This window comes from Myotis daubentonii, chromosome 18 (assembly GCF_963259705.1).
Source record: "Myotis daubentonii chromosome 18, mMyoDau2.1, whole genome shotgun sequence".
Lineage (NCBI taxonomy): Eukaryota > Metazoa > Chordata > Mammalia > Chiroptera > Vespertilionidae > Myotis > Myotis daubentonii.
This window is the reverse complement of record NC_081857.1, coordinates 4,793,709-4,821,604: the sequence shown is the minus strand read 5'-3', so window position 1 is coordinate 4,821,604 and position 27,896 is coordinate 4,793,709. Positions and strand designations below refer to the sequence as shown.

The 27,896-nt window shown below is 43.7% G+C and overlaps 1 protein-coding gene across 4 annotated transcripts in view; it reads left to right on the top strand.

Annotated features, from left to right (window-relative positions):
- Positions 1-27,896, top strand: part of NME7 (NME/NM23 family member 7) — a 118,310-nt gene that overhangs the window by 6,182 nt on the left and 84,232 nt on the right. For 3 of the 4 annotated variants that reach the window (XM_059674148.1, XM_059674147.1, XM_059674146.1), the window contains exons 2-5: positions 15,555-15,662; positions 16,352-16,518; positions 21,189-21,299; positions 23,879-23,929. In XM_059674148.1, coding sequence (XP_059530131.1) covers positions 15,555-15,662; positions 16,352-16,518; positions 21,189-21,299; positions 23,879-23,929 — 437 coding nt within the window. The remainder of the gene's footprint in view (positions 1-15,554; positions 15,663-16,351; positions 16,519-21,188; positions 21,300-23,878; positions 23,930-27,896) is intronic. The other variant, XM_059674149.1, reaches the window with a different exon arrangement.

Below are 27,896 nucleotides of genomic sequence, written 5' to 3'. Positions count from 1 at the left end.
GTCCAGTTCTGTGAGATTTGATGGCTGTGGAACCAGCTGCCTGATGGCTTTTTTAACTTCGTCCCACAAATGCTCAATTGGATTGAGATCTGGTGATTGTGGGGGCCACCTAAGCAAGGTAAAGTCTCCCTCATGTTCTTGAAACTACTCCTGCATAATACGAGCACCATGGCATGGCGCATTGTCTTGTTGGAAGAAGCTGTCTCCTTTGGGATACGCCATCAACATGATAGGATGAACTTGATCAGCAACTATACTTGGGTATGTTGTGCTATTCAGACATTGTTCCACATGAATTAAAGGGCCCAAATCATGCCAGAAAAACATGTCCCAAACCATAACACTGCCCCCACCAGCTTGAAGGGTTGTACTCATGCATGTGGGGTGCATGCTTTCATGCTGTTTTCACCAAATTCTCACTCTGCCATCTGCATGATGCAACTGGAAACGTGATTCATCGGACCACATGACTTTTTTCCAATGTTCGACTGTCCAATCCTTGTGTTCCTGTGTGAATTGGAGACGTTTTATCTTGGTAACTGCAGACAGCAAAGGTGTTCGAACAGGCCATCGGCTTCCATATCCCATACGATGCAGTGTGCGGCTAATGTGCCTACAAACGTCAGGTGGTCACAATAATCTGGCCACTCATAATAATATATCTCCCACATTTAAAGGCTGTTAAATCGCGTTGTTTACCCATATCTTCAGAAAAAAATCACTTCTACTGTCGTGGTAAACAACCTGCTTCCCTATTTATAATGGTCTGGCCCTCTAGCAACTTTAGCGCGAAATTATAGCTAATTTGCCTACAAACGTCAGGTGGTCATAATAATCTGGCCACTGTGTGTGTGTGTATACTTTAAAAGGCAAAGTAGTTGAATTCTCAAGACATGCATATTTCTTATTCTCCCTTTGACCCTGGTGACAGTTCCATGTGCATGTGTGTGCATGGCAGGAAAGCTCTGAAATGAATGAAGACCTAAAAATGACTAGAGGAGAATTTTTAAGTTTCTTTCTGCATCCAGATCTCCCTTCCATGTCAGTTGTTATCAATCCTTTATGAGGAAAAATAGGCCTTTAGAAGAAGAGAGAGAGAAATGGTGTCCTTTCCTGTGTTCAGTCGAGCCACTGGCATCTCTATGGTCTCAAAGGCTGATGGTCTCTCTATAAGCACCAACAATGGAGGCTTTTGCTCTGCTGGCGTGGCTTCTGACCGCTGCAGTTAAATTACCTGGTCAGCTTCCATCTGCACCTGGCTTGTTACCCTTGGAGCTTTCAGCACCAGAGCTGGGTTCTACCTGCAAATTCTAGAACCACCTTTGTCCTAAGCAGAGATAGGCGACTAGTAGTTTGGGATGTCTCACATACATGTGTCCAAGATAAAGAATATGCTAGAGTTCAACTATGTTCCACAAGAATTAGACTAAACAAATGTTTCAAAGTTGTTGTTCTTTTAAAAGAACCTTGAAAAAAGAGTTTCATGGTTGCTAAATAGAGACAGGATTTTAGTCCATGAAATGTTGTTTTTTAGGTTCCAGCTTTATAAAGTTTCTTCTAAATGGTTCACTGTTTGTGTTTTTGGCACATGCTTCTTATCCATCCAGAATTCCTTGTTACCTGAACTAATGACGTGCAGTCCCAAAGCCCCCAGCAGGGTGTCCCCTGCTGTAACTGAGTCAGAAAGTATAGAGCCTAAGTTATACGCAGAAACGTTTACAAATACACATTTTACATATATTTTATTACCAACGCAGTCCGTGATACTCTTCTTCAGCAGGGACCAGAAGTATTTGCAAAACTGACCTGCAACTGGTTAATATAACACCCTCATTTTCTTCATATGGAGCTCTTTGTCTTTTTTCTGCCTTTTTATCCCCCATCCTTTCTTTACCCAGCTTTTAAGATATAATTAACATATATCATTGTGTAACTTTACGAGGTACAAAGTGTTGATTTGATACACTTATGTATTACAAAATCATTGCCACTGTAGCATTAGCTGAGACCTCCTTCATGTCACAAAGTTACTGTGTGGGGTGTGTTAAGAACATTTAAGATCTACTGCCTTAGAACAGCTCGAGAGCTGCCTGAGGTGAAGGGGGCACTGTGAAAAGGGTGAAAGGGGTCAAAATAAATGTCATGGGGATGTAATAATGGACAGTGAGGTGACTATCTACACTAATAAAAGGGTAATATGCTAATTAGACCGAGAGACCTTCCGGATGACCTTCCAGGAATAATGGCAGAGTGCAGGCCTGGTGGGAAACACCTGCCTCTGCTCTGCCATTGATCCCAGAGCCACAGCAGGGTGGGCAGGGCCTCCGTGTGGGTGGGGATCAATGGTGAGCCCAGACCTGGTGGGAAGGGCCTCCCTCTGCTCTGCCATTGATCTCAGAGCCGCAGCAGGGTGGGCAGGGCCTCCCTGTGGGCGGGGATCAATGGTGAGCCCAGGCCTCATGGGAAACGCCTGCCTCTGCTCTGCCATTGATCCCAGAGCTGCAGCAGGGTGGGCAGGGCCTCCCTCTGCGCAGCATTGATCACAGAGCCCTGGCAGGGTGGGCAGGCAGGCAGGAGGGGGCAGTTGGGGTGATCAGGCCAGCGGGGGGGGGATAGTTGGGGGCGAGCAGGCCATCAGTGGGGGGCAGTTGGGGGTGATCAGGCCGGCATGGGGGTCAGTTGAGGGTGATCAGGCCATCAGTTGGGGGCAGTTGGGGGTGATCAGGCCAGCGGGGGGCGGTAGTTGGGGGCGAGCAGGCCATCAGTGGGGGGGGCTAGTTGGGGGCGAGCAGGCCATCAGTGGGGGTCAGTTGGGGGCGATCAGGCCAGCAGGGTGGGGGTGAGCAGGCCAGCAGGGGGTGCATTTGGAGGTGAGCAGGCAGGGTGGGGGCATTTAGGGGCGATCAGGCCAGCAAAGGGGGGAGGGCGAGCAGGCTGGCATGCAGAGTGGTTAGGGGCGATCAGACAGGTAGGCAGGTGAGCAGTTAGGAGCCAGCAGTCCCGGATTGCGAGAGGGATGTCCAACTGCCTGTTTAGGCCCAATCCCACAGGAATCGGGCCTAAACCAGCAGTCAGACATCCCCTGAGGGGTCCCAGATTGGAGAGGGTGCAGGCTGGGCTGAGGGACACTCCCCACTCCCCCTGTGCACGAATTTTCGTGCACCGGGCCACTAGTAGTTAATAATACTATAATGCTTATTTGAAAGTTGCTGAGTAGGTCTTAACAGTTCTCTTTACAAGAAGAAAATTTGTAACTATGTGTGGTGATGGATGTTAACTAGACTTATTGTGGTCATTTTGCAATATGTACAAATATTGAATCATTATGTTGTAGGCCTGAAAGTAATGTAAAGTTATATGACTATTATATCTCAAAAAAACCTCTAAAACACCAAAACCCAAAACTCCAAAACAAACAAAAGAAATCATCTTAGTGGGATCCAAAATTTTGAAGGAAATTTATAAATTTGTGATAAAATGCTCCTAAGGACACTTTTGGTATTTTTGTACCTTTAAAACAGTGTAAATGAAAAATATTTTTAAAAAATATATTTTATTGATTTTTAGAGAGGAAAGGAGGAAGAGATAGAAACAGCAATGATAAGAATCACTGAGATCTCAAAGGGGCGCTGGCCAGGTAGGGAGCTAGGAGAAGAGCATTCAGGCTGAGGCAGTAGCAGGGCATAGGCTTGTTAGAGGAGCAGGAGGGAGATGGTGTGGCTGGGCCTGGGGAGGAGGCCAGGGTGGGGACAGAAGAGATCTGAGAGGTGCACGGAACTTGGGAAGGACTTTGGGTTTCATTCTAAATGCAGTGGGATGATGCATCTCATATGTTTTCCTGATCCATCAAGACATCTTGTTTTCCTTGGCTTTGCCTGATTTAAACTTCAGCCATCTTAGTTGGTGCTTATTTTCATTCTACCTGTAAACTTTGGAAGACGTTTTTCTGTTCTGCTTTTGTCTTTGAAGATCAGTGGTTCCTAATTTCTCTCCTTATAATTGCCTTTTCACAATTTGCCCTTTTCTGGGCCTTTTGTTTCCATATCTGCTCTGAGGCATGACAAGCAGAACTGTACCTTGCAGGGAGGTGTGTGTCAGTTCCTACACAGGCAGCGTGTGTTCTGCTGTGGTTTCTCCTAAGACCTAAGATGGTGCTGCAGCCTCAGACAGAGTAACTTGTTCCCCAACACTTCCTATGAACCTTACATCCACTTTCCTGAAAAAACTGCCTAAACGACTTCACTTTCAAAAGCCGTTGACATTGTAAGATTTTCTGTTAATTAGAAGTGAGAAACTGTCACTCAGGGGTCCTCAAACTTTTTAAACAGGGGCCAGTTCACTGTCCCTCAGACCGTTGGAGGGCCGGATTATAGTTTAAAAATAACTATGAACAAATTCCTATGCACACTGCACATATTTTATTTTGAAGTAAAAAAACAAAACGGGAATAAATACAATATTTGTATTTGCATGTGGCCCGCGGGCCATAGTTTGAGGACCCCTGCTGTAACTATTAAAATGTACTGCTCAATCCAAGTTTATTTTCTGATACTAGGTGCTTTGTCTAATTAAGTTGCTATTGTTCTCTCTCCTGACTCCTCTTATGTGCTGTGCCTTCTTCATATTGCTTTATTTCTAAAAATGTATTTCCATGTGTATGCATAATGGTTGTCTGACATATGTAAATTTCAATTTCATCCTCTCTTTTCCATAGTTCTTATACAAGTTAAATATACATATGTGCTATATGCATTTTATCTATATATATAAAAGCCTAAGCGACCGACTGACTAGCCAGTAGCTATGACATGTACTGACCACCAGAGGGCAGATGCTCAATGCAGGAGCTGCCAAGCTGTGATGACTTGGCAGCTGTGGTTCTAGGGTGATGCACCCAGAACCAGAGAGGAGGAAGCCTGATTCCAGGGTGCGTCACCCGAGAACCGCCCTCTCGCAATCTTGGACCCCTCGGGGATGTTGGAGAGCCAGTTTTGACCTGATCCCCGCAGGCCAGGCCGAGGGACCCCACCAGTGCATGAATTCATGCACCGGGCCTCTAGTATAGTATATATACAGTAATTATACTGAGTATATATGTAACATGCAATATATATAAAACACATATAGCATGTACATATTTATACCTATATCAAATATTTAACTTTATTATAGAAATATAGTCATTTTTGGAGATTTTGAAATATAGAAGGGAAAAAAATATAGTTAAATGAATCTGAAATATCACTGATTATATACAATCACTATTAATATTTTTGTATGATACTCCAGTCACACATACCTACATGCATATATATATGTATACACATACATGTGTGTATCTTAAAACGTTTCTATTGTATACATTATTTACAGATCTGTTTTTTAAACTTAATATACCCTAGTCATTGTTCCAGATCAGTTTTAAGAACTATATTTTATTCTTTCATGTGCTCTTATTTAACCAATCCATTTATTAATTTGGTCTTTTAACACCATAGTTAACATATATTTGCAGATACATTTTTACACACATCCGTAATTATTTCCTTAGAATAAATTAGAAATGGAATAACTGAGTGAGAGGTCATGTGCATTTTTAAGGCTTTTTGATATGCATTGCCAAATTACCCCAGAAAAGCCTTGCCAATTTGTACTCCACTAGCAGTGTGCCATGGTGCCCATTTCTCCTAAACTCTAACCTGGGACCTCTATACATTTCATACATACATCAAACAATGGTTATGAACTTTTAATAAAATGTTACTAGTACCTTCCTTACTCCAGTGTGTTGAGAGAGAAAGATTACAAATACTGTGTGTTCTGTAGGTGAAATGCACTGTTAATACTTACCTGTAATTATTATCTTACATCTTTTATAAGTTGTTAAAAGTCAGAATTTATTGGCTCTCTGTACTGAAGAAGATAGAGGCAGCCTTCCCCAGCTGTTATTCACAGACCGATGTTCGCGCCCGTCTCGTCTGCCTGTTCTGCAGGAGCAGCCTGTCCCACCACAGAGCACCTGGTGCAGAGTTCCAGCCCTTTCTCCAGTCTCAGCCTCAACACTTGTTTACTGTGCAACCTGTAATCTTTCTGGGAAATTGTTTTCTCACTCATAAAATCACAATAACAGTTTCTGCTCACAATACCTTAAAGATGTTTGTGAGGATCATGTGAGAAAATGTATATGAAAGACATTTATAAACTGTAACATACTACACCTGTGAAATGCATTCTTTTCATATTCACCAGAATGCTGCTTAATGAGAAATGGGAGGATATTAAAATCTAAAACGAGTTTTAGAAATAAGTATTTGAGGTTAGTGGTGTTATTGTCCAATATTTAAATTCTAATGTATTAAATTCCTTCTCTTTCAATTTCTATTATAGTTCATTTTCCTGATGGAACAATAAAGGTCCATGAGAAGGAGAGGAGATGGCAGGAATAGTTCTTGAGAACCTAAGCATGTCTGATCGTATATTTAACAAGTACTAGATCTGAGACCCATGAATTGATACTCAGCTTAAATGGATTATCTGGGAGTCTTGAAATTTTATAATTTGGCGATTTGATTGTGAAAGTACAATGAGCCCATTCAGGCCTATCTGGTTCTTGCTACATAGGCTCAGAGATATAACTTTGAGAACAAGGAAAAGTCCTCCATTTAGTGGCAAGTACAGTCTATCATTTATGCTAAATTGTCTTGCTCTTTAAGAAACCTATTGAATTTTGTGCCTGGAGAAGGGAGATCAGTATCTATAGAGCAGAGAGGCAAAACCTCCAGGGAGACGAGGAATGCTCTGAAAGACAGCCGAAAGGAGGGAGGTTACTTCCCACTGAATTTCTCCTGGCCACTTTGGAGAAACCAGGTGTGGAGAACTATTTGTTCACCACCAGAGAAAACCTGGGACTCTAAGTCAAAAACAGTAGAGTCTTTTATTATGAAACTCTAGACTCATTCATTCATTCAATGATTTTAAAGTCCCTCTTCTGTGTCCGAAGCACCAGCTATATATAGCGTATATAGCGTGAATGACTTGTTCTGCTGGTGTGGAGCTACCATTTCCGGGAGTAGGGAGTCACACAGTAAACAAACAGGTAATGTAATGTTAGCGTTGGTCAGTGTTAGGAAACAAACAGGTTGTGCTAGAAGAGGGTGAAGAAATTAGAAGGATGGCATGTAGTTGGGACATCTCGGCCCCTGCCTGTCCTCCTGCTGTCCCTGCTGTCACCCCTGCCCCTTCCCCAAGGCCCTGGTTTCCTAGGAAGGCAGTGCTGGTGGGTGCTGGGCCATCTGCTTTCAGATGCGCATTGCAGGGGAACTTACCTCCACCCTGCCTCCTGGCTTTCCCGTGAGGGCTCTGCCCTCAGCTGAGGACAGTGAGCGCCAGGAGGGCAGGGCTGATTTCTTAGGGTCCTTTGCACTCCCAGGCCTGGCCTCAGGAGGCCCTCGGGAACAGACAGCTTAAAAGACATCCGAATTCACACAAAGAGCTGTCAGGAGACTGCCCCTGTGCATTACAGCTAAATTCTTGCTTACACCAAGAATACATCTGTAATCTTAAAGACAGGGTTAGGCTCAAAAGAGACTTAAATTTGGAAAATTTGCAAGGGCAAGTTAATGAAATTAATCCAAGGGTTAAAAAGCATTCTTTTAATAGAAAACCCTAAAGACTCAATCAAAAAATTATTAGACTTAATAAATGAATCCGGCATTGTAGCAGGACACAAAACGCTAAGAAATCTATGGCATTTTTATACACCAATAGTGAACTTACAGAAAGATTAAACCATTTGTTATGTCACGAGGAAGATATTGAAATAGTTTTACAGGATTTTTTTTTAAAGCCTTGCTTTTAACTGTTTAAATTGCTGTGCAGTTTATTAAATGTTAGAAAGCAGGTGAAGAGCCCTCGGCTTCCATAAGAGCAGCTGTTTGAACCTGGTGATTTCTTCAGTGGCTAAAAACAGAAAAGGCTGTAACTGATTTAAACTTGCTTGGAACTTTGTTGTTGTTGTTGGGAGAAAGATAAAGTAACAAAAACAAAAACTCAGGTCTTTTTTCATGCAAGGGATTAGAAAGAAAGGGAATTGGTGACTGGCGAGGGATATATTAAAAATGAAAAGAAACTTATTGATTTATAAATCAGGATGGGAAATCTATTTTTCTTAATTGTTAACAATTTTCATTTATTGAGTGCCTACTTTGTATTGAGCTTTTTCATAGAAAGAAAAGAACTTTTAAAAAACAAAACGAAACCACTCAAATTTATGCTACGAGTAAGTGACAGGGCCTGGCCTTGAACTTGTTTAGCCTGGAAGCCTGTGCTCCTTCTAATCTGAAATTGGCGGCAAGGTGTTTATTTTTTAGGAGTAACTTTCTTCTGCTTTTTTTGTGGCTATCGAGAGAAGTGAATACTGTTTACTCCCTTTTTGAAAACTGAATTTCTAGAGCATTCAAGTGGCTCCTATTTCCTTCAAAAATAACAATTCATATTTTGATAATCAGGGCTTCTGCAAAATTATGATGATTTAATACATAATGACAGTGCTAACATTGCAGAGGTGGGGCCGGGTGTAAAATGGTTGAGGCCTGGGTGTGTTGAAACCCACATTGAACACTAGGTGGCACCCCTCCACCGTTGGACATTCTTTCAGGCTACCAGTGATGGCGAACCTATGACACGCCTGTCAGAGGTGACACGCGAACTCATTTCTTTGGTTGATTTTTCTTTGTTAAATGGCATTTAAATATATAAAATAAATATCAAAAATATAAGTCTTTGTTTTACTATGGTTGCAAATACCAAAAAATTTCTATATGTGACACGGCACCAGAGTTAAGTTAGGGTTTTTCAAAATGCTGACACGCCGAGCTCAAAAGGTTCGCCATCACTGGCTAGGTCCTTGATGGATTTGATTAGTTGCTTGTTACTTTTAATCACTCTGATGTGGCATATGAATTCCATCCACCTAGGAAGCACAGAGTACGCAGTAACACAGGCTACTTCTCATACAGCCAAAGACACATGCTTTCCCCTTTCACAAATTGGAAAACTGAGGCCTAAACAACAAAGCCCTCCTTTGGGATTAAACGTGAAAATGTCTTCTTTAGAATTTTTTACTCAACTAAAATATCCTTTATCTTATTTAAAGAAAACCCCAAATGGTAAGCTACTAAATTAAAATAACCCATGAATCACATGGGATGATATAGGCAAACGTATCCCGAACGGGCAGTCTCCTGTGCAGCCCACAGATGCTGTCTGCTCAGTACCTCTGACACCTGCCGACGCCATGCTCCGTGCTCCCACACAGGAGCCGCGATGCTGGGCCACTTGAGTCTGCATTCCTGGACAGGGGCACACCGCGCTTTCTCCAAGGACTGCTGCTCAGAAATACTCAGACTCATTCCTTCTCTCGCCGGTTTCACACAACATTGTCACAGAGGCTCTAGGCACTGCAGTCAGGGAAGGAAAAGGGGGCTGAAAGGTATCCAGACAGGAGAGGAAGAAGTAAAACTCTCTTTATTCACGGGTTATATCCCCTTAAATGTGGAAAATTCTAAGGAATCTTCAAAACGAAAAAACAAAACTGTTATAACTAACGTGTTCAGCAAGGTTGCAGAATTTAAGATCAGTTGTATTCTATGTATTACAATGAACAATCTGAAAAGGAAATTCGGAAATAATTCACAACAGCATCAAAAGAACGAATACTAGTACCTAGGAGTGTTTTTAGCAGAAGTGCAAGATCTACACTGAAAACTGCAGAGCGTTGCAGAGGAAAATTGAAGGTCTCCACAAATGGAGGCACTTGCACACTCAGGGATCGGCAGAACCAATACTGTTAAGCTGGCAGTTCTCTCTTTAGTGGTAAATACATTCGGGGCAGCCCCTATCAAAATCCCAGCAGATATCTTTGCAGAGATTGGGCAGCTGATCCTGCAATTGATATGGAACATCACATCTGGCCACCAGGAAACAAGTCATAAAACTCCCGCCAAGTCACTTCACCTGTTTGACCTTCTGTTTCCTTGTCATTCATGTCCCTTCGATGCCTGAACTTCTGTGAAAATCAAATACCAAGTACGGAAATATCAGGTGGCTAGGGTTGGTCTGGAAATACTTGTGTTTTCTTGAAGAGATCTAAAGCAGAGCTCAGCCTGGCTTTCAGAGGGAAGGTCTCCCCCCCCCCCCCCACCGCACCCCCCCCCCCCCACACACACTCTTCCGGTGGGCAGCGTGTGGCATTGTGTTTTTCACAGGGCAGCAGGTAGATTTAAGTTTACATAGTGATCTGCAGAAGCCTAGGAGGAAGAATTTTCAAGAACTCTAAGGACCCATGCCGGAAAATATTTAGAAAGCCTTTCTTCCCTGAGCCTGGATGTGTGCCTTGTAAAATGATTCCACTTATCTAGGGAAATGGATCTTTTCGGGCTCTTTTTGCGCGTTAGTTAAATTGAGAGTGCGTACCTGAGTGTCACAGTTGGGGACCCACCTGGGCTTGTGTTCTGTTTACTCGGCATTGACTTTTTTTCCTCTTAAAGGCCAACGGGGACACCTCCGACTTCTGCCTTGTTCTCTCTGATGACTTTTTTTTTTTTTTTTTTAAAGAAAATACTATCTTGGCCCGGCTCAGTTGGTTGAGAGTCAATCTATGAACTAGGTCAGGGGTGGGCAAACTTTTTGACTCGAGGGCCACAGTGGGTTCTTAAACTGGACCGGAGGGCCGGAACAAAAGCATGGATGGAGTGTTTGTGTGAACTAATATAAATTCAAAGTAAACATCGTTACATAAAAGGGTACGGTCTTTTTTTTTCAATAGTTTTATTCATTTCAAACGGGCCGTAGTTTGCCCACGGCTGAACTAGGAGGTCACGTTTCAATTCCCGGTCAGGGCACATGCCTGGATTGCGGGCTCAATACCCAGTGTAGAGCATGCAGGAGGCAGCCGGGCAATGATTCCCTCTCATCATTGATATTTCTACTCTTTCTCCTTCTCCCTTCCTCTATGAAATCAATTTTAAAAAAATGCCATCTTGGAAATATGTGGACTCCTAATGTTGAACATCATATTTTCACAAAGGGAGAAGATATCTGGCCTTAAACTGTAAATTTTAAAAAAGATAAAAGTGATTGCAATAGCCCTAGCCAGTTTGTCTCAGTGGATAGAGTGTTGGTCTGTGGACTGAAGGGTTCTGGGTTCGATTCTGATCAAAGCATGTACCTTGGTTGCAGGCTCCTGGCCCTGGTCAAGGGCATGTGGGAAACAACCAATTCATGTGTCTCTCTCACATCCGTGTTTCTCTGTCTCTCCCCCTCCCTTCCATTCTCTCTAAAAATCAATGGAAAAAATATCCTTGGGTGAGGATAAAACAAAGGGGGGGGGGGTTTGCAACAGTTTTACTTAGTTCTTAAAGAATTTAAGTGGAATGGGATAATTAGCTAAGTTTAATAATTCACCTGCCTTTTCCTCTTATGCAATATGTTTGTTGGACTTGGTGAGAAACGCTAAGCTAGAACTCCACACAAAGGCCCTTTTCCCAGGAGCTCACCTTCTGCTTGCCTTTCAAGGTGGGTTCACGAGGGAGCAATAGCCCTCTGAGAACAATCGAGACAGGTTCACACCGGTTCTGAGTTAATATTTGACACGATCCCATGTGCGGGAAATACTTGGTCCTTGAAAGAAGCCCAGGAGGAAGACTACTGGTGAAGGTTAGGACCAGCAAGTGAACATGCAAGCCGAGCCCGGTGGTAAGGGGAACACAGAAACATTCTGGCTGTTGTCTTTTCGTTTCATTGTGCCTACCACCGTGGCTCCGAAGTGAAGCACTAGGAATTGCTCTGTGTGTTTGCCTACTGTGTCAGGTGAGAGACCTTCAATGGTCCGCTGCGGCCTCAGAACGTTCAAGGCCAGGTGAAGGTTTTTCCTGGGAAACCACGTTCCCCCAGCCGTCACTGGGAGCAGCAGGGTTTCTTGCACACTGTGGGTTTCCAATATGCTGTCATCCAGGGTGGGTTTCTGTTATACTGTCATTGGGGTGGAAGCCTGTTGAAATGTCAACTCCATCATCTATATAGTTTACTCCAGAGTGTCTGTGAAGTCACACTGAAACAGGTAATCGGCTTAAGATCAATTGAGACCCTTTACTAACCCTTAATCATGCAAATTCTGAAAAGCAGATGTCTGGTTAGTTCCAGACTGTTCCCCGTGAGGTGGTATTTGAATCCGTTTCAGTGCGACTTGGGCAAGGGAGCACTTCGGTAGGAACACAACTGTCTTGCTGCCTGTTGTGAGGGCGTTTTTCCTGAAATACAGCATCATAGAGTGCCATGCACACTGTTCAGCGCAGGGATAGAAGGACAAGTCTGACAGTGTGGCCCGATTGTCATTGTTGCCGTGTGGCTTTCTAAGATCTGCTCTCACAGGAGATTAAGTTGAAGGGTCTCACTTCAGGTTCTGGACACCCAGCAAGCAGAGCAGCCTGTGAGACTGCCGGCCCCGTTCCCTCAGCGCCCTCCCCACTCTCAGGAGGGTGGTTAGGAGCATGGGGTCTGGCATCAAGCCGTCCGGGTTCACCTGTGTATAAGCGACGTCAGCTTGGGCATGTGTTTTAGCTTATCTGAGCCTCAGTGTCATCAAAATATGACATAATACCATCTCATAATGTGGTCATATACAATACGTAAGGTTTAGAACTGTGTACTTAGCCCATAGCAAGTACCTAATGGAAGTGTGAGCTCTACACTGTTATTGCTCTTGCAATATTGACCTGTAATGATTTCCCTACATATTTGGGTTTTATACCATTGACCTCCTTCAAGTCAGGAATTGTTTCTTGGAATTTAAAGAATGTACCACAAAACTTGACACGAGATAAACAGTTGATAAATATTTTGGGAACGAATAAGTCAGTGCATGAATGGGCTGTCTGATCTTCTGTGGTCTCTCCCCCACCCCTTTTATTATTGTGGTAAAATACACAACATAAAATTTACCATCTTAACCACTGTAAGTGTACAATTCAGTGGTCCTGAATACACTCTCGATATTGTGCAACCATACCACCACCCATCTCCGTTGCTCTTTCATCTTAAAATACTGAAACTCTATAACCAGTGGGGGGAAAAACAACCCTGCAAATTAATGGAGGTGAAATAAAGACATTTCCAGGCCAACATCCACTCTGTCTTTGAACCACACCACCATGTCATATTACTGTGGCCTCTGCATCTTTTCTCTGCCATGGACACCCTTCCGTTCCATGAACTGATTTCCTTCTTTAGGAATCACGTACCGACTCTGAGTGACCTGGTAGGACACATCTTAAATGCAATTGCCAGACACTTACAAAAGGGCTCCCATGACCTTCTACAACCCTCCAATGGCTCCTGCTCTTCCCACTGTTTAGTGATCTCCTCCGATTTCTACTGGTCTCGGTCTCCTGAGTGCTCAGCGCACCTGGTAGACAGCCGCCCTCTCTCACCGACCCTCTCTCACTGACTCCCTCACGGTTGCTCTCTGCCTGATAGGACTCTTGGTTTGTTTTCAGTTGTTTTGTACCCCACTTTTCTAGTTCTTGGGAGATACCATGGGTTTGCTAGAAGCTACTTTGTCAGCCAGAAACAATAGTTCTCATAAACAGTAGTTTATTCTTCATATTAATCCTGTTTTCTGGAGAGTGTGTTGTGCAGAGTTCGACCGCCTGCCTCAGATAGAGTGCCATTGCCAGCTTAGTAGGTGGGCTGCTGGGGCCTGGGCCTCCATTGGCCTGGCCACCCTGCCCTTCGCCTTCCATTTTCTGGTAGGGGTGCCTCCTTGCTTCCATTGTGTAGTGTTCTGTATTTATTTTAGCGTGAAGGCACTAGTTCAATCGAGTCTTTGAATATTTTAATATAGATAGTAAAAATATAATAAGCTACTAATATTCAAATTTTATATTAAAAGAGTGCAATAATAGAAGGCACAGTGAAACCTAAGCTTTAAAAGCCTGTATTTATAAGAACCAAGAAAAAATGTTTGATAAAAAGCTATTACAAATATCATGGTTTGTCTTTTATTTTACCTTTATTTCATCTTGACTAATAAGCATTGGCTAGCCGGGTCGGTGTGGCTCAGTGGTTGAGCATCGACTCATGAACCAGGAAGTCATGGTTCAATTCCCAGTCAGGGCACATGACTGGGTTGCGGGCTTGATCCCCAGTAGGGGGCGTGCAGGAGGCAGCCAATCAGTGTTTCTCATCATTGAAGTTTCTGTCTCTTTCATCCTCTCCCTTCCTCTCTGAAATCAATAAAAAAATATATATATATTTTTAAAAAGCATTGTTTAAATGTATCATTTATGGTTGATTGTGGGGAAAATGAAATAATGTGCTAAAAACTATCTACATTATAGTTTTGAGTATGCTCATAAACATAACTATTAGAATATAAGTGTATTATTAACGTAATTCACATTTATAAGTGAATTATCAACATCCATATACCTTACCCTGAGAATCAGACATTAAATCCAGGATTAGCAGCAATACTCCCAGATTCCTTTTTTCATCCCTCTTCACTTTGCTATTGTAATGAAAGGCTCTGGGGTAAGATGTGTTTAATAATGTGTTTGATGGGAAATAACTGCTATATAGTCAAGGAGGGAGGGCCCATCTTAGACTTGTGTTTTCAGCTTATCCTCTGTGTTAACCGTAAGGATGCCCCTGGCAGACCTCCAACTAGAGGGAACTTGAATGACCAGGGGCCCCTGCCACTGTGCTCTGTGATCGGGGCTGCTCTGCAGGTAGGGCCCGGGAGGAGCAGGGATGCCCTGGGAGGCAGGAACCACTCTGCGGGCCGACTGGCTCGAGCACCTTCTCTCTGGTGGTTGTGCTGAGCCTTCCCCAGACGTCCAGCAATCTAGGAGGATCCTACCGAGCCCCCCACTCTGTCCTCCACTCAGGAGGGGGCAGCCGATCAATGATTCTCTTTCATCATTGATGAGTCTGTCTCTCTTTCACTCTCACTCTCTGAAATCAATAAAAATATATATTTTTAAAAACAAAATAAAAAAGATACTATCAGGTGAAATTACTAAGGAGAGAAAGGGTATTTACTATAATTTTCATGGCATTAATATACTATTACTGTTAGATATTTAAATTTAGGAAAGTTAAAACTTTATATAATTGAGAGCTAGTCACTCAGAATTTTTTTTTTCATGGCAGTTTATTGATTGTGTATGTGTAAACTTGCTTTCGGCAGGACTGAATTATTACAGTTCTAAAAAGTGCTTTAAACATGGCTGATTTACTCAGGAAGACTGGGTGGCTGTGAGGTATCAAGCAGTTCTTAAGCCATGTTCAAGATATCTAAGGATATTTAATAAATTAGAGGCGCATATCTGAGGGTGTGTTGATAACTGACATATTGTAGAAAAGCAGAATAATTCGATATAATAGGTATAACAGATGGTTGTTGTACATATTTGGTAACTCTTTCAATGTATATGATTTCTACAAGAGTGCCTATATTTTATGGATTAGTGATGAAATCTTCCTTTTTCTTGCAGAATCAGAGTGAAAGATTCGTTTTCATCACAGAGTGGTACGATCCAAACGCTTCGCTTTTTCGACGGTATGAGCTTTTGTATTACCCAGGGGACGGATCTGTTGAAATGGTAAATGAGCCTTTCTTTGCTTGGAAGTGGGCAAGGGAGCCAGGGTGGGAGAGGAACGGGCTTGCCTTTTAGATAGTGTGTCCAAAATACTTTTACATGTACATTTTTAATGGGGATTCCTTTCTGGTATTATAATTCCAGTTTATTTTTAAATGTCGAAAAATAGGAATGAACATTTTTTTGGTTAGAGAACTGAGTGGAGTTATCCATGTTTTGGATGAAGTGATAGCAAGTAGCTCTAGGGAAAGCTGGTCATGGCCACAAATACGTCCCCATTATTGAAAGCTGTCATCTGCACAAGGCCCGACTGAAGAAGGTCGAGCTGGGGTCCCTTCCTTGGCAGCCCCTTTGACGGGCGACTCCCTTTGGCATTGGAGGTTTGTCTAGGCGAGAAAGCAGGCATTGGCATTTCTCTGGGATGTCAGAGGTAGTGACTTGCTGAGCTAATTCGGCAGTAAACCTATCTTTACAGTCAGGGTTTTCTTAAGTAGCACATTTGTAAGGAGAATTTCTTATGTTATTACCGGAGTAGACTCTGAAATACAGAAGTTATAAAAGAAATTACAGTCTGCATTTGTAGCAAAGCGAAGCAGAATGTAGCCTGTGTTTAATAATGTAGCAGGGAGGGCTCTTCCTAATCTCGGAGAAGATGAACTTTCCCTCTGATCCCTGATGTCGTTCGGCTCTAGCATGACGTGAAGAACCGCCGCACCTTCCTGAAGCGGACCAGGTATGACGGCCTCCACCTGGAAGATCTGTTCATCGGCAACAAAGTGAACGTCTTCTCCCGGCAGCTGGTGCTGATTGATTACGGGGACCAGTACACAGCTCGCCAGCTGGGCAGCAGGAAAGAAAAGTAAGGAAACCGTGCGATCGTCTTTTCTTTTCATCCTGTAAACGTTGACTGGGGACCAGACTTTGTGGTGGTTTTATTTTTGTTTTTGTTTTTTTTCTGTCTTGTTCTTACAATGTAGACATTTTTCAGTGATCCCGTTCAGTGTGGAGACACGTTTAGGATTCTATGGACCGGATTCTGTGATTTCCTCTCCACTGGCTACCAGGGTGATGCCCGTAGTCTTAGGCAGTGATTCTTTTCTGCAGGAAAGAAAATACAAACTTTCTCCACCTTCAGCAATCGTAGTAGCATACCTCCAGCTGGAAACAACATTGGAATAGAAAAGGTTTCGGTGTATGGGGTAAACATGGCTTATGGGGAAAAAGTAGTACCTTAAGCTCTAGACTTTCATTGGTAGGTATGCACATGGACATTTAAATATGTTGTGGTGTTGGTATTTTTGTACATATTTCTACCATTTTACTCCTCTTTTCTTTTTTAGTTGAGATCGAGGTTTGTATCTATCAGGTCAAATTTGTGATTGTGGTGTTCACACCTTTCACATAGTCACGAATTTTCCCCCAGCTAATTCCATCAATTACCAAAGTTTTGTCAAAATGCCCCACTATACTTGTCATCTGTCTACTTTTCCTCATAGTTATGTTCATCTTCATGTTGTAATTTTGAGGATATGTCACTAGGTTTTTAAATCGTTAAATCTTCTTGGAAATTGAACTTTTGCTATTATAAAGAGATGGTCCTTATCTCTAGGGATGGACTTAGCCTTGAAGTCTCCCTGGTGATGCAGTAGCTGCCCAGGCTTTCCTCAAATGATGCTTGCATGGTCTGCCTTCTTTCATCCTCTTGTAAAATTAATTAATTAATTTATTTATTTATTATTTTAATCCTCACCTGAGGACATTTTTTCCATTGATCTTTAGAGAGAAAGTGGAAGGGAAGAAGGAAGGGCAAGAGAAATGGAGAGAGAGGGAGAGAGCGAGCAAGAGAGAAACACTGATGCAAGACACACCGATTGGTTGCCTCCCACATGTGCCCCCACTGGGGATGATTGCCATGTAGGTATGTGTGGGGGGTACCTGTGTGTTGTATGTTGTTATGTGAAGTAGTTGAGATACAGGGTGAAGTGAAGTTCCTCCTGGGAGGGACTGTTGCCAGGAGGCATTGTAGCAACCTGGAGGACCGCTGAGTTCACAGTTGGAAGTTCCCAGACCACCTGGGTGAGGGGACTTGTGCTGCCAGACCATTCCAGGCCTTCTACCTGTACACCCTCAGAGTGGACTGCCCCCCTCCCCAGATTACTGCAGAGCATCCTCTGTGCGGTCTGCTCCCCTCCCCCAGGGACCTGGGAGTTTAAAGTTCAGATCCGCCCAGCAGGCGGTGCTGCCAAGTTAATGCAACTTTCATTCCCATTTTTCTGAGTCCCCATTTTTCTTTCATTTTCGTAGCAATAATTATTAAATACCCAATCAGTTTATCTTTGCTGTAGAAAGATACTTTGTCCTTATTTTTAGTTTCCTGTGGAAGGATGGCTCTGAATAGCTTTGCATTGCTGTGCGTGGAAAGCTCTGGCTCTGCCCTCCCCTCAAACCACAGCTGTCTCACGAGACTTCTCCTTCCCCCTGGGCAAGCACACACTCCACCCTCGCAAACAAAACTTACGGTTTCTTGTAATTGGGCCTAGGGTTGCTGTTTTAGGACGGGTTTTTCATGCTTAGGGAGAGGATGAGTACCTTTGGAAATGCTCACGGAAACGAATGCGGTTAAAGTTGACACCGGCGTTCCTGCAGGTGGGCAGCATCCAGGCTGTCACTGGGACAGTGTGTGATTGGCCATCTTCATCGCGTCCATACTTGCAGTTTCCGTTCTGAGCCTGAAGGTGTAGGAAGAACATACTTTCTGCATGACTGTGAGAATTATCGCTTTTCAGAAACCCCTAGCCTGCCTGAATCTGGTGAAGGCTGGCCAAACTTTTTCAACTCGCCACTGCTAAGAAGTTTTAATGTCAAAGGATGGTTTTCATCTTTCTTGGTTTTCTTCTAAGAGCGTGCCATGCTGTGTGCTGCAGAGCTTGCCTCAGAGCAGGTGAGGGGAAGGTCATTACGGTGATGCCCAAGGGAGCCACCCTTCCAGGCTGACTGTCCCTCTCACCTTGACTCTGGGCTTCACAGTGTGTCTAGCATTGGCCAAAGAGACAGCAGCACGTGTGCTCAAGGGGGTGCTTGCTAAGTGCAGGTACACGGGACACTGTGATTGTGCATGAAAGAGCCCGGCCTGGTCTCCTTAGGATGAAGGGCCACAAGGAAGGAGAAGCCTCGCCCGCAGCGAGCCCCCAGCCAGATGCAGCTGCGTGAGCAACCCCAGGTGAAACCACTGCTCAGCCAACCCACAGGATCCTGAGGAAGGGGTTTCAGCCGCTGCATTTGGGGTGGTCATCCTACAGCAGCAGAAGGAACTGTTCATACTGGTGCCATCTTCACTCTTAAATGACGCACATGATGGCTGATGCCCGTCTTATTTTCCCTCCAAAGTACATTTTAATCGTCATCTACGGAACAGTTAAGCAGAAAAGATATGACCGGGGTTTAGAGTTTTAATTGCAGTAAGCAACCCTTTGTCTCCTGTGGGCATTGAAAGAAAAATCAGACTGCATCTTAAACTAAGTCCTGTCCGTTTCGTGTTTTTCATGTTGCTTCTTGTTCACAGAAGACGATGAGTGCTGATGTGTCTGTGTTTCAAGAGCTGTGGTTCGCAAAAGTTCTCCTAGAGTTCAGCATAGACAGTTGATGGGTTTGGCTTGTCATATTTAAATAATGTGAGCTAAAAAGGGACTCATTTTCATTGTGTTCAATGAAGCCATATGATATAAAATACTGTAGGAGACACATCTGCTTCAAAACAAAGAAGAAAGATAGTCTGGTGCTGCTGGTACTGAACAGACCAAGATGAATAATTTGTTTTTCAAAAGTTTTAACCTCCAGCCATAAGTTACACCTAGCTGTAAGACTGTTTGAATCATGGGAGTCTCAGCCAAGTGCGTCTCATTGGAGAAAAAAAGCCCAACCAATCTCCATTTGTGGATCTGTGAGTTAATGTCGTCGTACAACTGAAAATAAAGTGGAAGTGGCTGCTGTTCTTGACCATAATCTTGTGTCATATGCACTGAGCGACTCCCACCGCTCTGATTTTCATCTTGCATTTGTAATTATTTCCAAGTCAATGGATAGCGTCCATGTTAAAGCCAATGAGACCAGAAATCAGGCTGGCAATAGTAGCCTTCAGGGTGTTGTGAGGATGTTCCTTTTAACAACATTAAGCGTGACAGCACCTGTGGTGCGGGAAAAGTGCAGACTGGGAATGTCGTCAGGTGGGTGTTTTGTTTTGAAGATGCCACTGACCAGCTTTGAGATCTTAGCCAAGTCGCCTTTCTGGGCCCAGTTTTCTCATTAGTAAAATGAGGGCACCCAGGTGATCTCCATCGTCAAATACCTGTTAGTCCTGTGGCTTCGGAGGGGAGTGCATTGCTTGGGGTAGCCTTGGAGGAGAGAGATTTTAAAAGTTAGGGTGGGCCCGGCCGGCGTGGCTCAGTGGTTGAACATCGACCTATGAACCAGGAGGTCACGGTTCCGTTCCCGGTCAGGGCACATGCCCGGGTTGTGGGCTCAATCCCCAGTGGGGAGCGTGCAGGAGGCAGCCTATCAATGATTCTCTGATCGTTGATGTTTCTCTCTCTTTTTTTCATTTCCTCTCTGAAATCAATAAAAATATATTTAAAAACAAAAGTTAGGGTGGCGTTTGTTGACCATGTTCATCAAGTGTGAAAGCGTTTGGTTCCTTGTGCATCACTCATGCTGTGAATATGAATGTGAATAACATGTAATTATTAATAGAAGAACTTATAATTATTTCCAATCAATGGATAGCATACATGTTAAAGACAACGAGACCAGAAATCAAGCTGATAATATATTTAGTACAACATTTTTTTTCTTTCATAAAACGTGTTCTAAGAAGTAGAACTTTTTAAAAAGCGTTTTCCAATTTTGGCACATTAAAATGACAATTTTAACATATTTTCTCCTAAGCTAATATTATTATTATTGCTATATTGTATATCTTATTTTGGTTTTCTTGGGGAAAAAATAGTTGCCTTAATTTGCCGAAGTTTTTAAGAGACCTTCAGTGCACTTCTTTTACAATTTACTAGAGGCCCGGTGCATGAAATTCGTGCACGGGGTGTGTGGGGGGACAGTGGTGTGTGTGTCCCTCAGCCCAGCCTGCACCCTCTCCAATCTGGGACCCCTTTAGGGATGTCCAACTTCCCTGTGGGATCGGGCCTAACGGGCAGTTGGACATCCCTCTCACAATCCGGGACTGCTAGCTCCTAACTTCTCACCAGCCTACCTGCCTGATTGCCCCCTAACCACTCCCCTGCCAGCCTGATCGACGCCTAACTGCTCCCCTGCTGGCCCGATTGCCCCCAACTGCCCTCCCATGCCGGCCATCTTGTGTTCACATGGGGGCGACCATCTTGTGTGTTGGGGTGATGGTCAATTTGCATATTACCTCTTTCTTAGATAGGATTGTGATGTTTGAGTAGGGAGACAACCACTGCGTGGGAATTAAAAGTAGAATCTGATGAGCTACTTTCAAACTTCTTTCTTTCTTTGCAGAACTTTAGCCCTGATTAAGCCAGATGCTGTTTCAAAAGCTGGAGAAATCATTGAAATAATAAACAAAGCTGGATTTACTATCACCAAACTCAAAATGATGATGCTTTCAAGGTAATTTGTTGATAATTTTTTGTTATGCAATGTCCAGTTCCCTTTTTTTAAAAAAAAAAATCATCTTTTACATTCATCTCATTGTTGAAAATTTTAAAATCTCACACTGAATGACAAATAGAATAGTTATCTAATTAGAATGAGAAAACGCAAGGCAGCTGGTGAGCAGTAGCTGTCAGATCCTCCTGCCTCATTCCCTGTGTGTTGTCTTGCACAGCCCCATCTGCCGTTATAACTCACTGTGTGCTCACTGTGATCTCCTAACACATCAGTAGAACACTGTATAGAAATGGAAGAAGGAGAAATGAATGTTGCATTATTCCCATTGATATGGGAGTGTTATTGTTGAGATTTTCAAAAGTGATGCATTTGGAAATGTTTGAATTTAGCTCCACCCAACCAACATATATGTAATTGGGAAATATACCTGTTTACTCTTCCATTTTATCTGAGCAGGTGTTTTCTAAGTTGCTTAGTGAAAACAAGACTTTCTTATAGCAGAGGCATTATTGTGGCAGGTAGGTGCGACTGGGTCTGTTACTCCACCAGTTTTGTGTGTTCAGGGTCAGGTCTCTTCTCACTGCTGTTTTGATATCTAATCCACCAGACAGTTGCTTTTTTGTCTGTGTGTACAGGGACATGGATAGCAGCAGCTATTCAACATTGCATTCCCAGGAAACGGTTACAAAACACCCTCAATTTAACCCCAACAGTGACAGACGTTTAATTTGTGTTTTTTCCCCTTTGTGAGATCTCCCAGTTCCCTATTTACCAGGAAGGCAGGAGGCTTCTATTTCAGAGCACAGAGGCTGGAGCTGGTTTGCTTGTAACTGTGCCGCTAACCAGGTGTGTGACTGTGAACAATTGATTTCTGTGCTTCACTGTCTTCATCGATGAAATGTAGGTCATCATAGCACCTGTGCCAGAAAGTTCCTATAGGGCCGACATGAGTTTACTGTATGTCAGGTGCTTTGAGAAACCCTGGCCCATCGTAGGTGTACCTCTGTGTTAGCTGTTACTAGTAGTAGCATTAGTACTAGTGATATCATTATTATTTCGTGGAAACCAAGGTCATGACCCTTTATAAGTGGTCCCATTTGTCCCATTTCTGTAGGCACAGAGATGCTTGCCTTCTAGCAGGCAATGGACTGGATTATGGAGATGCATTTCCATAGTTTCAGGGAGATGGAACATTTTTTGATGTCGCCACACTTCCAGTGCCTGGTACTTGGGCATCAAACTTACCATGCCAGAGATGCCCAAGAAAACTTCTCCTTGTTCATGCCATCTCACACATGTCTATTAACACTGTTGTCGAGTCTTGGCCTTTACCCAACTCAGAAGCTAATGAAGTAGATTGTTACTCTTTCATGGGTGCTGCACAAGGCAGGAGACGTCTGGGTCAAAGACAGAGGACCTTGTTGGGGTACAGCAAGCAGCACGGACGTCATGTTTGTGTTGGTTCCTCTTGCCTCCTCCAGGGCCATGGAAATAATGTGATATGGGCCCTGGTGGGTGTTGTATGCACAATTGATTGCATCGCAGTGCAGAGCATTGAACTTGGGTTACCACTGTTTCATCAGAAGCAGTAAACAAGCCTGCTCTTTGTACTGAAGAGAGACATGACCTCATCCCTCAAAGATAATCACCATGAACAGGACTCTGAGAAGTGGTGGGATTAAGAGCAGGCAGGGCCTCGCATTCCTAGCTTATCCAGTGAGACATGTTAGGTGCACCGGAGACCCACGGGAGGATCTGACAATACTTCAGTCTTCTCTGAACTTACTGGCTCCAGCGTCAGTCCCTCCATTAGCATAGTATCTTAAAGGCAGCAGCCGAGTTTCATCCTACTTGGTCTTTCTAGTTCTTGGATCAAGGCTTCAGTCGAGGTAGGCACTCAGTAAATACTTCATGGAAGAATCAGTGGTTAGATCCTCTGAGAGACTGGTGCGTTCCTGAATGAAACACAGCAGCTCTTCTCTAGGTGGTGATACACTTGTTAGTGTCTCTTCCATTGAAACATTTTAAGGAAGAATGAGATAAGAATGATGGGGAAAATTCATGAACTCTCATCGTGGTTTCCATTTTAGATTTTGAATGGAGCTAACTGCTGGGCCAGGGACATGTAGGAAAAAATAATGAAACAGTTTTAGTAGTTTATTAAGATTTTTCTTCTTTTCATTGATATTAAAGATTATGATTGTGTGTTTTTCTCTTTTAGTAGTTCAGTTGTGTTGAAAGGTAGAATTGGTTGTTTTGTAGTCTTGCTGCTGACTCTCCTAAAATACCACATTAATGAGTTTTTCTGGCATGCAGTGTTACCTCATTGTAGACTGCAATACATATATCCATTTCAGTTTTGTGAATTCTTCCCCTTACACTCTAGAATTTTTTTTGAAGTTGGTAATATGGCATAAGCAAAAAATGGAAAGGAGGGGGTATTTGAGCAGAATATTTGGTTAAAAAATAATTCACATTCAGATCAAATCAATAGAGGGTTTTATTTTTATTTTATTAATGTAAGCTAAAATAATTCCCTTATGTAATTGCTAACTGTTGTCATTTTTATTACTTTATAGGAAAGAAGCAGCAGATTTTCATATAGACCATCACTCAAAGCCCTTTTATAAGTAGGTACTGAATTGGAGGCTAATGGAGAATATTCTGGAAAATGAGAGTCATAGTTTTACAATTAAAAGTTTTGTTATATGAAGATAATCTGTCAAAAAGGACCCCAGCAACATCTTGCAACCGCAAAGAAGTATTTTATTTATTTTTTTAATATTTTTTTTATTGATTTCATAGAAGAAGGGAGAGATAGAAACATCAATAATTAGAGAGAATCACTGATCGGCTGCCTCCTGCATGCCCCCTATTGGGGATTGAGCCTGCAACCTGAGCATATGCCCTGACCAGGAATCGAACCATGACCTCCTGGTTCATAGGTCAATGCTCAATCACTGAGCCATGCCAATTGGGCTGCAAAGAATTATTTTCTAAAAATTGGTTTTTCCGTCCTTTTCTTATCTCATCATTAAATATCTTAAACTTTAATTAGAAGCAAATAAGATTATTTGTTTAAATTATAAGGAGCATCACTTTCTTTTTAGATTTTAGTAGATTTAACATGGAGTGATAATTATATTTTATGTCTAATATTTATTTCTGCTGTGCTTTTAAACTCTTATTTTGGCATTCTCATATGTATAAATAAATGTTCTTAGAATCCTTACATTTTAAATAATTTTATATACATTTTGTTCTTGAAACATAGCAACAAATATATGTTAGAAACTGAATCTATGTCTTAAATATCTTGGTTGTTTTTATTTTATATTTTATTGTTTTGTTAATCCTCACCCAAGGATATTTTTCCCATTGATATTTTTTAAAAATATATATTTTCTTGATTTTTTTACAGAGAGAAAGGGAGAGGGATAGAGAGTTAGAAACATCGATCAGCTGCCTCCTGCACACCCCCTACTGGGATGTGCCCGCAACCAAGGTACATGCCCTTGACAAGAATCGAACCTGGGACCCTTCAGTCTACAGGCCGACACTCTATCCACTGAGCCAAACAGGTTAGGGCCCATTGATATTTTTTTAAAGAGATGGGAGAGAGGGAGGGAGAGAGAAAGGGGGAGAGAGAGAAAGAGAAACATTGATGTGAGAGAGAAACATTGATTGGGTGCCAACTATGGCCAGGGATTGAACCTGTGACCCTTCGGTGAGAAGGCCGAAGCTCTATCTATCAAGCTACGCAGGCTAGGGCTTGGTTTGTTTTTAAATTTAGTTGAACCTTGTGCATCTTATATTACTACTAGGGGCCCGGTGCACGAAATTCGTGCACTGGGTGTGTGTGTGTGGGGGGGGGAGTGTCCCTCAGCCCAGCCTGCACCCTCTCACATACTGGGAGCTCTCAGGTGTTGACCCCCATCACCCTCCAATCGCAGGATCAGCCCCTTGCCCAGGCCTGACGCCTCTGACAGAGGTGTCAGGCTTGGACAGGGGACCCCCATCTCCCCCCGATCACTGGCTCTGGCCCCCGCCCAGGCCTGACGCCTCTGGCCCAGGAATCATGCCTGGGCAGGGGACCCCCATCTCCCTCTGATCGCTTGCTCCACCCCCCGCCCAAGCCTGACCCCTCTGACCCAGGCTTCAGGCCTGAGCAAGGGGACCCTCATTTCCCCCCAATCCCCGGCTCCGCCCCCCACCCAGGCCTGATGCCTCGGCCAGAGGAGTTGACCCTCATCACCCTCCGATCACCAATCACCGGATCGGCCCCTTGACCAGGCCTGAGGCCTCCGGCAGAGGTGTCAGGCCTGGGCAGGGGACCCCCAGCTCCCCTCGGTTGCAGGCTCCGCCCCTGCCCAGGCCTAACGCCTCTGGCCTAGGCATCCGGCCCGGGCAGCGAGGACCCGCAGCTGCAGCGGCCCCTCGATCGTGGGCTCCGCTTTAGGCCCAGGCAAGGGACCCCTAGCTCCTGGGACTGCCAGCTTCAACCGTGCCCAGCTCCCATCGCTGGCTCCACCCCTACTTCCTGCTATCACTGGCCAGGGCGGAAAAGGCACCTGATTCTCTGATCATGGCTGGGGGGCAGGGCAAAGGCGGCCCCAGGGCCGCCTCCAGCTCTTAGCTCCCCCCTGGGTTTCCGATCACTTTCAGTGGCAGGGGGCTTCTTCCTGCTTTCCCTTTCGCCTCCCTGCATTGTGCCTACATATGCAAATTAACCGCCATCTTGTTGGCAGTTAACTGCCAATCTTAGTTGGCAGTTAATTTGCATATAGCCCTAATTAGTCAATGAAAAGGGTAGCTCGTACGCCAATTACCATTTTTCTCTTTTATTAGTGTTGACTAGTGGCTCGTTGCATGAAGATTCGTGCAATAGGCCTTCCTTCCCCTGGCTGCCGGCACTGGTTTTCCTCCGGCACCCGGGACCTTTGCTCCTTCCACAGCAGCAAGGCTTGGCTTCTCCACTCCTGCTGCTCCCAGCCCCTCCTTTTTTTTTTCCAGCTCCTCCAGCGGAGCCCAGGGCTGACTGGAAGCCTGGGTTCCCCCCAACAACCCAGGCCCCCCGGCGACCCAGGTCCCAGGCGACCCAGGCCCCCAGCCACTCCTTGAGCGGAGCCCAGGCCCCCTGCCCCACCTTGAGCAGAGTACAGGGCCTGTGAGAAGCTTGGCTTCCTCCGTCGCCAGGAGCAACCCAAGCCTCCTGCTCGCTCCAGCTCCGTGGCCTCCACCATCTTCAGTCATCTTCAGTCTTTGCTCTGTGCCTGTGTATGCAAATTAACTGCCATTTTTCTTTGGTTAATTTGCATAGTCACTCTGATTAGCTGATGGGTGTAGCGGAGTGGCGGAGTGACAGTGATGGTTAATTTGCATGTTTCTCTTTTATTACTGTAGATTGATAAAGGAGCACTTGTATTTCTAATGAAGAAAGATGTTAGCCAAGCTGCTATGATAGGCATGCCATTTGGTACCCTACACAGAATAGGGGTTTTAAAAAAGAGCTTGATATAAGAAATGTATTATGTTATACATTGTTTTAAATCAGGCATTCTAAAATGTTCCTGAACCTTGTTAGAATAGGAACATATAATTATCTTGGAAGTTACTCTTTATTATATTCTTTGTATACGTTTATATCATTATATTGCAGCTCCTGATGTAATGTCTTACATGTAATTAGTATGTGGTGAATTTTATCACATGTATGAATTAACTAGTTTTCGTGTTGTATTGAGAAACACATAACAAAAGATATAGCTGCAGTCACGGAGGCAGTGCCACAAAGCACCGTCTTTTTGATCAGGCATGCCGTTCCTGCGTTCACCTGCCACGCTCATCCTGCGGCTCATTCTGCTGTGTGCTCAGAGAACTGTGCTACTAGGACATTAGATTATAGGTTTCTTGAGGGAAGCTTCTGTTACAGCCTATTCTGATTTGTAGTAGATGATCATTAAATGCTTATTGAATGGATGAACATGTTTCTTCCCTTGACTTAGATTCCTTAAGTCTAATTATTTTGGCACCTAAGGCCTAGTAGAATATGTCTGAGGAGGTCATGTAGGCCTTTTAGGATGGAGTATATCAATACTCCTACGTACATGTTATTTCTTAGAAATATTCAACATGAAATGATTTTTGAAAATATATTTTTATTGATTTCAGAGAGGGAGAGGGAGATAGAAAAATCAATGATGAGAGAGAATCATTGATCGGCTTGCTCCTCCTGCATGCCCGACACTGGGGTTCGAGCCCATGACCCAGGCATTTGCCCCTATGGGGAATCGAACCTTGACCTCCTGGTTCATAGGTTGATGCACAACCCCTGAGCCACACCAGCCGGGCAGCATGAAATGATTTAAGAAGTCAGTACTGAAGAGGGTTGGCTCATGGAACATGGTTCACCAGGGCAGGAAGTATGTGCAACAGTCAAGAGTTAAAGGCACAGAAGGGCTGTGGTGCCCTGCTCCACTCTCCAGGAGGGTCCCGGCCGCTCTTGGCTTAGATGAGAGAGAAGCATGGGCTTTCTTTAAAAAGTAGACTGTCCCTGCTAAGCACAGTAGGAGGAATGGTGTCGCTTATCTCACAGTT